Source organism: Tenebrio molitor, chromosome 8 (genome assembly GCF_963966145.1).
Source record: "Tenebrio molitor chromosome 8, icTenMoli1.1, whole genome shotgun sequence".
NCBI lineage: Eukaryota > Metazoa > Arthropoda > Insecta > Coleoptera > Tenebrionidae > Tenebrio > Tenebrio molitor.
Window position 1 is genome coordinate 20,018,137 of NC_091053.1, and position 15,478 is coordinate 20,033,614.

A 15,478-nucleotide genomic window follows, 5' to 3' on the forward strand; every position below is an offset into this window, starting at 1 on the left:
CAACAAATGCGTAGATCTGCAACAAGGCTTAACCATTTACTGTGGAAAGCGTAGCAACAATAAAAGCCAACGATCGTCTCGGCCGTAACCAGAACCCTTCTCTTAAAGGGGTCTCGACCACATAACAACTCCAGCTCATATGTTTGACATTATGGCCCATCGTCCCGCCGTTAAAATTTAAATACTACACACGTAATCATCTTCGGGCACTCCACAACTCCGTTACCCCAAAACAAAAAGCGTCGTTTTACGAGCGTCCCCTTTGGGGCGAATTTCCCCAAAACAGCGAAAAACCTTCGTTCGCTCGTGAAAAAATCCCTATAGCAGTATTATTATGGGCGGACGGGAGAGTCCTCGCGCCAATTAACTTAATAACAAAATGCAAATCTCGTCTGAGGTCCCGACGAAAAGGCCTCGCACAGAGAAACGACTCCATAAAGCGGAATTGGCGTAATTTAAGCTGAAGGCTCAATGCTGACGGCTGTTGTGCCGTCCAAACACAATTTAGTCCTGTTCGCCTGAAAACGGAGAATGCAACACCGGCACACTCATAATTTAGGAGATAAGCCCCGCAGGTACACCTCTGCTGCCGGTGCACGCCGCCCCCGTTTTAATTACGTGCACCGCTCCGGCCCCGAGGCCGGGGCATTGCTCGCTGCACTACTACCACGTTTTGGGGATTGAAGAGGGCGAGTTTCTGGAGAAAAGCTAAAGCTGGAATTGTTCTAATATGATTTATATCTTCTTGTCGAGGCTATTAGGACTTAACGGTCCCAAATGGGAAGCAGAGGGACGTGGCAGAAACTGGCGCAACTTCATAAGTGTGAGGATGTTTCTTCATTAAGTCGTAACGTTGCACGACAAACAGATTTTTAACGGAGGGGGGAACAGCAAAATCTTCTTTCGTATCTTCTCGTTCAACATCAAAAACTAGCCTTGGCGGAGATCAACTTCCAATGAACTCCTTCACAACTTCGAAACTAGTGAGCTTTCTATTCTACAGCTCGAAGAGAGAAGTTTTTCTTGAGTGTATCAATTTTTGCCACCACAACAAATATGCAGTCCCAGTTAAATATTATCCGGCATATTGTAAAAACATAAATAGCTCCTGTGTCTGGAGTGGGAACGAAAAGCTGTTACAATATGCTGTCTAAATTCAATAGCTAGAGTGGCCACAAATCATCTCTTTTAATATCCCAACACCCCTTTATAAATATTGCTCTCTCGCTTCAAATTAACCGGAGTCGAAACATTTTGGGGTGGACGGCAACCGCACCACAGTCTCTCAGTCGAACGTCACCTTTTAAACTGAATTCTCTTTCCACATCCAACAAATTACAAAGACGTGTTTGCTCGAACAGTGTTCGTTTTGTGGTTTTTAAATCTAATTAAGCCAAACTGAAACTTGCTCGATTTCTTCGTCGGCAAAGTTTTAACATATGGCAGTGGTTGTGCTCAAATTTAATTATGCAATTGCCACCTAAATGGTTCGTTGGAGTTTGTCGACAACAAAATGAAATCGACAAAGTAAACAAAGTGGATGAAAGAAAATTTGAACGGGAGTGATCTGAATAAGTGAGAGTCTTTTGTGAAGTTCTCCGCTGTTATTGCAGGCACGCCTTCTCATGAAAGTCTGTCTTGGCGTATTTATTTATTCGGTAGATTTTCAACAGCGATGGAGAAGTCTTTTTGTAAGCTTTGTAACATCTGTCAACATGACATTCTTTCATGTGTTCAACTCAATTTACTTTTACCAAATTCTTTGTCTTTTTTGAGTATGCGTATCTATTTTTTAATGGTATTTCATACTTCATTTCGTTCCAGTATTTCATCTTTCACTTCTCACTTTTCATGTGTTATTTCTATAGACATATCATCATACTTGATTCTTCATTTGTATTTGTTTTCTTTCTTTTGCAGTTTACAATTTGAAAATAATGCTTTTCAACAAACTCTCAAACCTCCAAATATTTTTTAACAGTCTACAGGGTCATTATAAATTATTGTCCCATCGAAGTTGGCGTTGGAAACCCACGGAAATTTTGGATGTGCCGCCAGCCTCGCAACGTTAGACAAACTAGTAGACAGATTTCCACTACCGCCGGTAACGCCACCTATCGGCAATACTAGTTTCACTCATGTTATGAAGCTTGCGGCACATTCAACTATGTCACCAATGCCTACTGCGATGGATGGGACAATCATTTATTATAATGACTCTGTATCTATACCTGACGTCCGATTCTGCACAGCGTCCTTGTTTGTTCTTTATATTTGTTCCGTCCTTATGAAAATATGTAGTAGCATGGGTATCTTTTGATTTATTCCACCTTCTGCTTTCTGTTTCTTATTACTCCAACATTTTATGTAGGTACTGTTACGATTTAAATCGCCGCGCGATTGTAAATCTTCGCGATTTTTCTAGAATGTTCTAGAATCCATCGCGACGGAAACGTACTCGGACTTCCGCCGAAAAATCTGCGCACAGAGGGGGTGGAAGCTATAAATCGGGGGAACCAGAGACAGAACGGGGATTTTTCACGACCTTTTGCCGGTGGTGTTGTCAGTGCCTGGGGAGAGTCAAGGGGACAGTGATCGAGTGAATTTGCAGGGCCGACGAGACGACGTAGTGGAGTTCACGAGGGCCGTTGGAGACGATTCGTCTAAGTACCACCGCCCACATCGCCAAGCGGATCACGGACTTCACTACGGAAGGTTCCAGACCGAACGCTTTTGCGGATCAGGATCTCGTCGAGTTCTGTCAGTCCAGGTCGTCCCCGGACTCACCGGAAGGTGCCGGATCTACCCTCCAGCAAGTCAGGAGCAGTGGTGACACCCCATTTTCCACAGGCCTTGGGTTCCCAAAGTTTTGGTTGTATAATTTGTCACTCCGTCGAACTAATTGAGCGTTTGTATTTAACTGTTGTCAAATTTCCATTGTCAACTCATTATTTCGACGGGTGAATAGTTTCCATCAGTTTCATTTAATTTGGATATCGCGTTTAGGATTTATAATATGTTCGACTGTTAAAGTTCCAGTTTTGTCATAAGGCGCGTGATTTCAATAATTGTACTAACTTAAGAATAAAATTTCCTTATCAAGTCCGTCGGGTTTTTTATATTCACGAACGATTATTATCAATCCGTGAGCGACCTCGCCAGGAATTCTGTATCGCGCTCACCGAATATTTTTTTGCGCGTGGTTCTTCACGAAGAAAAACATCTTGATTTCAATTTTTTTTTTTTGAGCGAAGAAAGACTTAGAGGACCTCTCCGCTTTGCGGGCGGCGTAGCCGAATAGCGACGTTACGTAGGATCAGTCGGCCTTCCTCCTTCGCTAAAGAAAGGATTTTTTTTTATTGTTTTGCCGGTACTCGTTTGTTGAACGTCTGGGACCCGGAGGACCCTCCGAAGAGTTAGGGTTATTTAAATTTGTACACGCCATTAGGCTAGTCAGGCTTCGTTGTTTTCTTTTTCATTTATATCATTATTTTTATTGTTGACATCTGAATAAACGATTAGTTGGAAGATTGTGTATCATTTCCCGTACTCCGGGCTGTTCTCACCAATTTTTCAGCTTCAGTCGGCGTTTCTCGTGGTTCGCATTGTAAACCGAGTCGAAGCCACGACTTGTTCGTTATACCCCTGAACATTCCGGATTTGTAACCGGTAACAGGGTTGCCCAGTTTCGGGAGCGTAATTTATAACGTAACAGTACTCTCTTTTTTATTCCCTTTTTTCACCACAGGATTTTTCGTAAGCGAATAATATGTAGAATAGCTTTCTATCACTAAGAATCTGAATTGTAAAATCTCATCATTCTTTATTCTTTATTTTTTTTTGCTTTTTTCTACCCCCTACTTTCTATTTATTCTTACACCAACGTTTTCACATCTTTTCTTTTTTGATAAGGTTGGTGTGAGGGTGATCTTGTTAAATTTTGAGCAGAGGATCCCTCGCGAGCCAATAATAGAATAGCTTTCTATCAATAGCCTGAATTGTAAAATCTCTGAAATGGAAAAATGTGGGCGATTCGTTCGTCCCGAAAATAATCATCTGGCGTCCCACTCGATCCGATTAATAGAAATAATTCGTCGAAATTGAAAATACGAAGTATTCGTCATCGTCAGCGAATTATTCCCGTGATTCAGTGCCGGATCACGTTCGATCGACGGTGGTGCAATGGAACGTCGCCCGTCCATGGCAATTCCGCAACGCAACAGTGTACGTCGAGTGATGCCCTTCCGGGGGATTCCAATTGGATTCCCGTACTACGCGTCCCGTGACTCATCCAGCAAATAGCATCGGGAACTGACGGGGTGGTTTTCCGACCCCAGTCGGGCGACGGTCACTCTTCTGACACCTTACGGCCGATCCCGCGGGGTCGAAGGTAGAGAGCGGGGCGCACCAGATTGGTTACAGCGGCGGGGTGGAAAGCGGATCGGCACCCTCGTCGTCGTCTTCCATTCGGGGAGGCGATTAATCGGCTGATGTAACGCGATATGAAGATGTGGTGGTGATAGTGCGGTGGTGTATTGTTGCTGTTTTGTTGTGTTTTACTCGGTGTAAGCCGATTTATTGGATTTGGCGGGAGGAGATTTTACGGTGGTTGCGCCCAGGGAGTCGACACTAATTTTCCGGGAGCACGTGAGCTGGAAATACAACGGCCGGATTCGAATCCGGTAGAGGATGGAGAATTTTTACCGGAACAGGTGGTTAAATTGTTCGCTCGATTTGAAAGCTTTCTCCTCGATGCACTTGTTCAGGCAAAGTTTTTGAGGTTAGGTCTATCGAGTGACAGTGCAGATATATTTTAAAAGATGCATCACTTCTATCGGAATGTTCTGTCATTGGGTATTATTATTATTGACGTTTGTCAACAAATGTTGCAGTTCTTATTGACACAAAATGTTGAAGTTGCAATATTAAAAATCAAATAAATTCAAGACACATATTTCCAAAAATACAGACCCCTGTAAATCACTAAAAATTTACAGAAAAGGATATTACCGTTCACTTTTCACGAATATTAATTTAAAATTGTTATAAATTGTCGGAGTCATTATTCTAACCTCAATCAGCTGCAGACAGCGTGGCAGTTTGGCAACGTCGCGTAGCCTTGCGAAATCTTTACGTTACTCTTGTTGGATTCACCTACCTTGTTTGTCCATTTCAATATTTTCTAGTTGCAAACCCTCCATTATGCCGAAATTGTTCATTTTTTCGATTCATTTCGCAAACACCAAGGTGTATGTTAAAACTGAGGGCGGATCACATCGGGACGTTTCGGATTTCGGAAGCATCAGTTCGTTGACATTCGTTGTACTCGGTTTTGTACACTCGCACCATGGACGTCTAATTAGTAAGGAAGTGTCAATAGAATGCGGCAAATTATTCCCGCTCCTAACTCAATAGCGCCGATCTTGTGTTGCTTGACGCTTCGTAAAACATGTGAACAGATGTAAAGGATGAATCATGTCTAATAGACTGAGTAATAAAAATGGATTAAACAAATACATAATATTTTATTTAAAGGTTGATCGATAGATCGACAAACCTGTTTCCAACCTAACAAAAACCTATTTATTGCAAGAGAATTGATTTTTTTGTCGAAAAACGGTTCAAACTTATGAGAACGTTGAAAATTGAGAAGCTCTTGTTGATCTATTTCAAAAATTCTCCCTTCGCAACTATCTGACATCCTGGACGTAACTTAGCACCTTCATTCATGACGCTCTCTGAAAATTAGTTCGGCGAATTTCCAAGATGCCGGCGGTAAAACGCATCCTCCAAATCCTGCCAGACAATTCATTTAACTGAGTGAAAGTGACAGCTCCGTTAATATCATGTTAGTGCGATGTCAAGTAAGAGATTTGGCAGACACAGAGGTATACTTGGTCGAGGAGCTCTCACGCTCGCTTCGAATTCCCTGGATTGGGACTCTCCCTCTGCAAAAACTGGAACGGTGAAGCGTCGACCCGTGTCCGGTGACTGCCTGACTGATAAGGACGAGCCCTCCCGTAACTCTCCCGGAGGAAGATGTAAGGGCGGACAGGTTCGCTTCGCGTCGCCTCCTGCGAGGATTAGCGGCGATAACCCCTCGAAAGGTCGGTGGAGCACTTTTCCCTTTTTATCCCATGACAAAGCTGAGTAATTTCTTAAACGTGCCAAATTGGGCTAAATGCTAAGCTTTTAATTCTGTTATCCTGCGGCTTGGCTCTAATGGGCCCAAACGGAGAGGGTCTAGGTGTAAACTGGTTCGAAGGATAATCAGATAGTTTCATACACTCGACGCTTCGGTGATTTCATAATCTTTTTTGTCAGCTGAAATGATGTCTTAGGCCCATTTTACAAAAGCATGTCAAGCCAATTTGGACGTTTTGGAAGTGAAAAAATAGCTTGGTCACTCCTTGTTCAGATGTGTCTCCGACGACGAAACCGTCAAGGATCCCGAGCTTCCACGTGTTGAAGTCGCACAAGTCGCAATCTCCCAAATCCAATTCGCGTCAGGACGAGGCCGCAACGGTAAATCCTTCTCGCTCCGTCGACAAAGGCGGAACCGGCGTCGGGACGAAATGGTTGGCTTTAAAGCGAGCCCCTTTCGCGTGCAATCTCGAAGCGCCCCGTAAAACTCAGGATCAGCAAGGATATCGGCCGATGGAAGTTTCCGAAGGAGGCAGTTCTTCGGAAACACCCGATCAACATGCATATCTGGCTGAGTACGGAAAGGCGGGAAAGCTGTCCGATACCGATTCCGGGATAGCTTCGCCGCTTTCGCCGTCTTCTCTGTACGGTTTCCTGGGTTACGTCGATAAGAACAAGGAGGGATGCTCGCAAATTATCAGCCAGGAGGAGCGACTCAAGTTGTTGTGTCTTAGGGAAACAGTCAAGGTAAGCAGTTAATGATTGGTAAACAGGACAATGAACGGCAATGTTTTTCGGACTAATTGGTTTTGCCCGGAGTCTCTGGACTTTTTCTGCAACAATTGTTGGATCATTATTGATCTTGTGAGGTCCATGCCCCTTTCTGACCTAAGACACTTGGTGCGTCAAAGAAATGCATCAAGAGAATTTACTCTAGAATGCTATTTCACGTTTTATTTCAATACATTTACACAGTTAATTATTATCAGAAAGATTTAAATCTAATTGAATTTACATTCGCACTGAAAATAAGTAAATATTATTATGTCCTAACCTAACATTTGCAAACACAGTTTTTATTGCACGAATAATTTCAAATCGTGTTTATTTATTTTTAATTAAATGCAACTTTATTTGTGCAGCATTGCAAAGAAAACGTTTCAATTTTGAGTTAAAATTGTCCGGATGTACAAAATTATGCAGAGAACTGTTGGCAACGTCACAATTTTCGGGCTAACGGAATGAAATACGAAGTGGAGGGATCCAGGGATCTCTCTTGATGGGTGATGACAAATTTGGGGTTAAATAAGTATAAATATATAAATGATAATAATATAATGTGTAAAAAATAACAATATAAATAATGTGTCAACTTCTGAGTCCCACTCGTTCAGGTAAACGTCAAACGAATGCAATTCACCTCATTTCTTCGAATTTTCATAACCTCAAAAAACTATTCCCACATGTAAGTTTTCCTGTAGCAGTCAAGTAAAAAGGATACAATACCAATAAACTTGGATATGTGCAGAATAATTAATGACAGTTTTCAATTCATTGTTTGGCAATAAAAAGTAATCACGCACACCATACATATTCCATTGGTCCGAATTACGGCCGAGCATGTTGCGGCGTTGCCAACAATAGATTTCTTGCAAGTTGATAATTTTTGACAGTTAGGGTAATAAATGTGATTTGAAATTGTTTGGATAGTAAAAAGTCAATGGGCCGTATATTATTAAATTTAATCATAACTCTAATTACCTTGGTGACGAATTCATCTCTTTCTGGCAGGTTATAATTGCATAAATCTATATCGTTTTATGCTTACTTTAATCACGATTCTAGTTAACGGCAACTTTAATAACGGTGTCGTGATACGGCCCAATGTATTTGAGTTGTGTTTTAAATGTTGGGCTAGTACGCATTATGTATTTTCATTTCGAATTAAAAGGAACAGGTTCACAGTGAACCATTATGGTGGATGCGCCGGGTCATATTTTAACCTATACAAGAATGTAGTACCAAGCAGTACCCAAAGTTAATTTTTAACACGATTTATCAATTGTATACACTTTAGCTCATCAACCATAAAATCTAAGTGAAGATTTTGAATGAGTTTTTGCTCGCAAATGGAAATTTTATAAAATATATTCTTTTCGTTTCCACTCAACGTTTCGCTCATTTGTACATCTCTCCAGTGAAAAATGAGACCACTTTGGCTTCAGGTTCGCTTTTGACAACTAACAATGCGACGTTATAGCAAAGCTGTAATAGATGAACGAAACGCTGGTTGCGTAACAAAATTTAGAATCTTCAGTAAATGAAACTTATGGTTAGAATTAAAATACTTTTCAATCACGTGCCGGTTAAAATTCCTTGCGCCCAAACTCTACCTAACAAGCACCTTGCAATATTTGGTGTTTGCAAGTGTTGACTCAATTCAGGTTGGAATGGTAAATATGACGATTTGTTGGAAAGTTCTTTATTGATAAAACATTTCTGGCTACAAACACAAACAAAAATTCATTCGCAACTCGATGGAAACGTACCCGAACCGCAAATATTTTCTTATCCCGATTAGTTTATTAGCTGTACGAAAATAAATATATTTTCCGGATCTTTGGTGAAGGGAAGCCGAACCCCCAGTTATAACCGAGCAGCGAGCGTGAAAGTCACGTTTCACACGAATTCGTGATTGCGCCCACCGCCACACTGCAACCTGTAATGTGACTCATTCGGAGTTTCCCACCGCCGGGAAAATCCACCATTTTCCCGGAAAATCTCCACGATCTCGCCGAACACCCCCTCTGATAACCCTTATCACGAATCAGACAATTTTTATCTCTCAGATTTATTCATCTCGCGCTCGTTTAAATTAGACGCCGCCATCTGTCCAATCCCGTTGCGTAATGTCCTTTTAATGAAGACCTGTTTATTTAAATCGACCCCACAGATAACAGCACATTAATAGTTGTATCTTAATGCGAAATCAGCAATTCGCCGTTAACCCTAAAAAAATTTGCATCGAAATGAAAACACCCAAACGACACAGGGAGCCCTTTGATAGTAATATACAGGGTGCGCAACCCTTCGGGACATAACTATAGATGAGGGTGGGTTCGATTATTGCACGCTTCGATGCTCTATCTGATTTGGGTGTGTTGAATCGGCGACCCTTCAAGGGCCGGTCCTGGTTCTTGTGACGTCGCGTGGCGCCCCCATTTGACCTAGCACTCGTCACAAAACGAAAACCCACAAACTAGATTTAAAAAAAATATATCAATAACTGGGGTCTTACGTTCAAACCTTGCGCCACACCCGATACCATAGCATAGCAAATCTTTTTAATTTTATTGCTTTTTCCAATTGGCTCGTCTGACGTTATGGATCCCGCCTGCATCTGCAGGCGCACTTTTCCATTTTCTTTTGTCGTTTTATAAGATTTTCCAGGACGTGCCACCCTCCACAAAGAGAGACAAAAGGAACTAATGTAATAGGGTGGGCTTCTTAAAGCCGGCTGCTTCCCTTGTACATATGTTGGCGTTTCTTTTCGCTCTCTTAAAAATACCGAGATGACAAAGATAAGAGGCTTTAACGGGACCAAATCGGGCCATTTGCATTTTCATTTAAGTAGTTTAGTGTGTTGGCTGTTGTTCCGGTGACAACAATAGATACGTTTTCACACTTACCGTAATGGAATTTTAAAACACACCCTCTGATTGGCGGCGCTTAATTTTAATTTTTTCGAGGGGAGTGATGAATGGAGAAGTGAAGAATAGTTGACGTGGAGGAAATTTGAATCGATCGTGCAGGCTAATGTGAGGTTTGTACAACGAGGCCTGCGCATCCTTGACAATAGTCACGTGTCAAAGTCCCCCAAGATGACACCATTAATATTTTTGTTCATCCAATTTTTTCTTCTCAAAATTATTCTTGTTTGAATTTTCAGTCTGATGTTTGGTATTCGATAGGTCGTCCTTGATTTTAACAAGTCAACCGCTCAATCAGCGAAAACTTCTGAATTGATTTTTTTCAAGTCTGGAAGTTTCTGTGAATCAAATATAAAAGCGACCGTTCGTAAACGTGGTAAAGATTCTCCGAAGTTCTTTGAATTTATGATGAAAAGGAATTGTGCTTTTTCGATCAACCGTCATTTAGATGTAATCCTACTTACGAAACCTTTTCATAAAATAAGAAATAATTTTGTCGACGTCTCTTTTTCAATGCTCGAGTTACAAACTCCACCAAATAAAATTCAGTTGTAAACATGACGCTTTAGAGGCGCCATCTTGCTTTTAGAAGTATCTGTCTGGACGTGTAACAGTTTAAGCAAAACCGTTTGTGAAACGACATCACCCTTCACGTTACAAATTGCCCCAAAATATCACTTTTGATAAAGCATCGTAAATTTCCGGTCCCTTATGCTTCCGCTCCGCGTCCTTCTATAGTTGAGGGGGAATCAATTAAAAACCGATAAATCACCGTGAAAATAAGCACTTAAGGCAAATTCTTCCCCACACGCACTCACCGTCTGATTACTTACGGTGTCGGGAGTACGCAAATTGAACTTGACAATGATCTAAGGTCTGCTATATCGGAATCTAATTCGGTGAGAGGAGGTCGACCCCAGGAGTCGTGACTCACTCTCGTCACCATCTTTGTACGTCCTTCCTTACTTTGTCATCTCGACGGGAAGGTGTCGGTGTTTGTTCGCGGCGTCGTTTAAACAAACAATGGGAGTGATGGAGGTTGGAGAGTGGAAACGTCACCGTCGTCAGATCAAGTGGAAATATGGCGGGAGAGGCAGTTATTGTGCGATATTTTTTATCCCGAGACCACTTAAATCAATTTTTTTTGACAAGTTGTATGTCCCGATTCTGGCCTATTTTGAAATGTTCCATTCAAAAGGGAAATACTTTATTTGTAAAGCACCCTTTTGTACTCTTGAGAAATGAATTATTGTCTATTTCAGACGAAATGGCAGTCCTTGTTATCAAATATTTTGTTTATATTTGTAATGTAGATTTTTTTCTTGTTCAATTGCTTCGTCCACATCTGTTGAAACCATAACTGAGATACAACGAACAGTAGAAAGTATAAGTAGGGTAGACGATGGACTAAGCTCAGGAGAGAAGAGAAACGAGAGTTTGCTCTTCAAGGCCTCAAGAGGAGATCTCCAAAGGACATATTCTTGTAACAGGTCGCCTCTTAATTTGGCTCTTAGACAGTCTGAGAGAACTCCACGTTAACGACATTCTGCAAGCAGCTGCAGTTATATATATTCAAGAGATGAAAGACGCCCTTTCTTAATGAGTAACTGACAGTTTCCTGTAAGGCAATGATACGGAGATTTTTAATTGGCCTGCTTGTCTCCCGAATTATTCCCCATTGAATAGTGTGAGTTAGTATCGGTCGGACTTGGAACGGTTCCCCAACCTCCTATAATCCTACATCAGATTAGAGCAGGTATTAAGCATGCATGGAATAACTTACCAGAAGTAGATATTGACCGTTTCGTTCCAAATTTAACAGGACTGAAACAGATAAGACCATGTATTTTAATAAATGAAGAAATAAAAAAAATAATAATAAAAAAAGAAAAAGAAATAAATGGATTACATGGCGCTTAGTGACAACAGTTTACTTGTTGTGTTCCATAGATAAAGAGAAAAAGTAAAAGGGAAAGATCTACTCTTATTTTGGGTTCTTTTTTTAATATGAGACTACTTTGTTGACTTCAACGTAAGATAGACAATTCAACAAGATAATGTTGCAATAATGAATGAGGAGATATTTTTTTTCTTAAGGTACCTAGTACAGTTGGTTGCAAAAAAAACGGGAACTGTCAGAATAAAATTGACACATTTTTACAAGTTTTCCATAGTGTGAAACCTTCTTACAAGAGATAGGTTAGAATTAACGTCAAAATTCAATGACATTTTTAAAAATTATTTGATAGGTATTGTCAAGTAGACGATTAATTGACAAATGGACAAAACCAAATTTACATTAGGAAAATTTTCGTTTCCTGTTTTTTTTTTTGCAACCAACTGTACTTTAGAGATTTTGTACAAAGTGTCTATAAAAGAACGTATATCAAGAGTCCTGTGGAATTCGAATATATTTGATTTTTAGCATAATGATACCGAATAAAAAAACAGGTTAGTTATGTAAATCCATTAATGACAGGTTTTTAATAAAGACTGTTATAGATGAAAAGTAATTAGAATATGGAAAAGCTGAAGAAAATCACAAACTAAGACGTCGAACTTACAACTGACGCTAAGATGTAATAATTTTTTGTACTCATAGCCTCAAAATCGGTATTTCCCGGTTGTCCTCGGAGTGCGGAAACAACGATTTCCCGCTCGCCGTGTTTTTTACTTTCCAAGCAGAAACCAGGGGAAAATGCATTGTAAGGTTGATATTTAATAACGTAGACAGACGGAAACGTCAATTCATTTTGAACAAAATGGTCCTTTTGTGAATTAGTCGTTACAAAAAATATTGTATCTAACTTTTGCGGAAAGAAATTTCCCGCGTTTGCACTAAACAAAGTGCTCATGCGGGGAATTTCACTTTCCGCCTACATTAGATAAATAACTATTACTATTACATTTGACTGTTGACATCTGATTTGACGGCTTCAACGGCTCGAAATAGTTCGACACAATAAAATTATAGAGCCGCACAATTCCACAGGACTCTTGATACACGTTCTTTTATAGACACTTTGTATAATGATTTATTTAAAACATTGTAATTTCTATTACTCATTGTCTGCTATCAAAAGTGCAGACGTGATTCATCCCGTACATCTATTCACAAGCTTTAAGAAGCGACAAGTAGCTTAAATCCGGGTTCTATTGAGTTAGGTGCGGAAATAATTTGCCGCATCATACGCACCCTTCCTTAGTAATTACATCTTATGACTTATGACTATGAGCGTATCTAGCCGAGCAGGAACGATTGTCACGATGCTGTTGCTGCCGAAATTTTCCGATGTGATATGCCCTTAGTTCGGTATTCAGTGTATGTGTTTGAAGGAATGAATTCAGAAGTGAGTGGAAAACAACAACAAGAGAAGAGAAAAGATGTTCGCGCTTTTGGTTCCCGAGCGCGACGTTGCCAAACTTCCACGTTGTTAACCATGTCCTATCACTTTAAATTGATTTTTTATTGAGTTTTTGGTCTCAAATTATGAAATTTCAAATTATGGCAGCAACTGTAAACACTTTTGCTTAATTAAGAGCAAGTTGGTTCGTTCATGATTTATAAAGGAATTACGAGAGCTCTCTTAATAGGAGAATGACATTTTAATTAAGGAACACAGCTACTCAACTCTAGCGTCTGGCTTGAATACTTAAAATGCATAACTTGCAGAACAATCTTATAGTTTAATAAAAGTTAAGTGCTCGCTGAAATGTATTCATATTCTTCGCTTCAGCTCGGTGAAACCGAGTTTCAAACAATTAAGAAAACATCATAGAGAAGACAAATCAAGAGAAAGAGTCGCATCAGCACTGTGATTCCTTTTAGATTGTCCATCAGCATCCTTTTCGATTGGATTTTGGAAACGCTCCGATTTGCAACGAGGAGATTACTATTCTAGTCCGTCAAAGCAGATTAATACAATTTCAAATCCGGTGTGGATGAAAAGTGATTGGAAAAATCCGGGAGGATGACGTCGACTGGCAATCATCGAACGTAATGACGTACATATCGTGTTAACAGCGACACTCCTGTGCACTCTTGTCACCCTTGCACTACAGCGCTATGCACTTAGGCTACGATTCTGTTTAGATTTCCTGCTCCCCACGATACTCGGGGACGGTCTCGTAGATTCGCAGTAATTGCGCTTGAAGTGTCGCCGGTTATGAAGTCAATTTACAAGTAATTACGGAATCTTTCGCACAGGATTGCACCCACTTCCTAGCAAAAACATAAGGGGGGTGGAGCACTCGCGATAAATTCGAACAAGGAGGAAGCGGATGGGTTTATGGTTGTCTGGTGCGTGCCACGCATTCCCAGATTAATACAAAAGACTAGGCTGGTTTGTCGCGGTAAAATAAAATGTTTGGGGAATTTCATAATTTGTGTTCTAATTATAGAGAGAGCGGTGTCGTGGCAGGAACCACCGCCGTGGCCATCCCGGTTACATCTTCGTCGCAATAAAAATAGTTTTATGACGGAGCCGACGAAACATCCTATTAAAGCGGCCGTTTACATCAGGAAGTCTAACTCGCCTGCACCTAGTTAAGCCTAATGAGACCATCTCGACATCACAATCTAACAAACGTTCGTTTTTTGGTAAGCGTCGTCGTAAAAACGCCAACCGCAAGTTCCGCATACGTCGCGAGAGGATCTAAAGTTAGGCGAAAGGTGCTCGCCCCTGCTGGAAACGTTCAACTAAACATCGTCCCACCTCCAGAAGGAAACAGTCCCGGAGATGCGCTAACCGCTAGCTGGGCCACTCCAGCTATCCGGTGGCACGTGCGAAACTCCCGCTATATTTAAATATCCTGCAAAGTCCTAGCGCGTAGTACGCGGCGTGTTCTTGTGTACACTGTGGCAATATTTTATTTATCTTATTTATTACGAAACGGCAGCATTAAACTAGCCGAGACTAATCTTTATTGCGAGTTGGGGAATTTTATTGGGTCATTAAAATTTCAGGTTGCAGGATATTGTTGTTCGAGTTGGTAACACTGCGGGAGAATTGCACTCGCGCTTGAAATGACGGCGAGTGCAACGAAAACGCATTTCTTTATTCCCCTTTATTTATTTAAAATAATCTTATTAAGTTTTATGTGATTTTTATGTGCGGTGTAATAAATCAATCGATTCCGGCTCTAAGGAGCCCATTCATTACGTCAACAAAGCTGATGAGAGACTGAAGCGGCCATTGATTGAAATAGGGCAATCTGTCACTTTCAAAGGAACATTAATCATGATTACGTTTGATAAGGTTTAATCCCACCATTCCAAATAAATTAATTTCGAAATGTGGACGAATTAAAAACGACGGAATTATGTTGGGTGCGTAATTTCAAGTTGTCCAGACGTTTAAGTCGACGAAAATTAGATTTTGTTTGGGTTAAGTGCTTCAATTTGGGATAGGTGATCACTAAACGTGCATTAAGGAGCATCCGAAGCGATTATTGATTGAGTGCACTATGCGTGGGGAGGTGTGCGAGCAGTGGAAATCATCAACGAAGTCGTGTTAATTTTTTCAAAGACCCAGATAAAAGAAAAATTAGAAATCAAATTTTGGTTAGATGACTGAAACACAGTGAAATCAAAAGTCTTCTAAAGTTCCCTGTCAAATTGTTGT

The 15,478-nt window shown here is 40.7% G+C and overlaps 1 protein-coding gene and 1 long non-coding RNA gene across 6 annotated transcripts in view; one reads left to right on the forward strand and one right to left on the reverse strand.

Moving 5' to 3' along the window:
• Positions 1 to 15,478, forward strand: part of sick (sickie) — a 189,420-nt gene that overhangs the window by 635 nt on the left and 173,307 nt on the right. The window contains exons 1-2 of one of the 3 annotated variants that reach the window (XM_069056862.1): positions 5,815 to 6,107; positions 6,419 to 6,891. The exons of 1 other annotated variant lie outside the window; for it this stretch is intronic. In XM_069056862.1, coding sequence (XP_068912963.1) covers positions 5,858 to 6,107; positions 6,419 to 6,891 — 723 coding nt within the window. In that variant the 5' untranslated portion in view covers positions 5,815 to 5,857. Of the gene's footprint in view, positions 1 to 5,814; positions 6,108 to 6,418; positions 6,892 to 15,478 lie in introns of those variants that run through there. One more of the 3 variants, XM_069056861.1, reaches the window with a different exon arrangement.
• LOC138137459 (uncharacterized) overlaps positions 7,465 to 15,478 on the reverse strand; it is a 37,173-nt gene continuing 29,159 nt past the window's right edge. The window contains exons 2-3 of one of the 3 annotated variants that reach the window (XR_011161746.1): positions 11,638 to 11,678; positions 7,465 to 11,591 (exon numbers count right to left, since the gene is read on the reverse strand). This is a non-coding gene — a long non-coding RNA (uncharacterized lncRNA). Of the gene's footprint in view, positions 11,592 to 11,637; positions 11,948 to 15,478 lie in introns of those variants that run through there. The other 2 variants (XR_011161745.1, XR_011161744.1) reach the window with 2 other exon arrangements.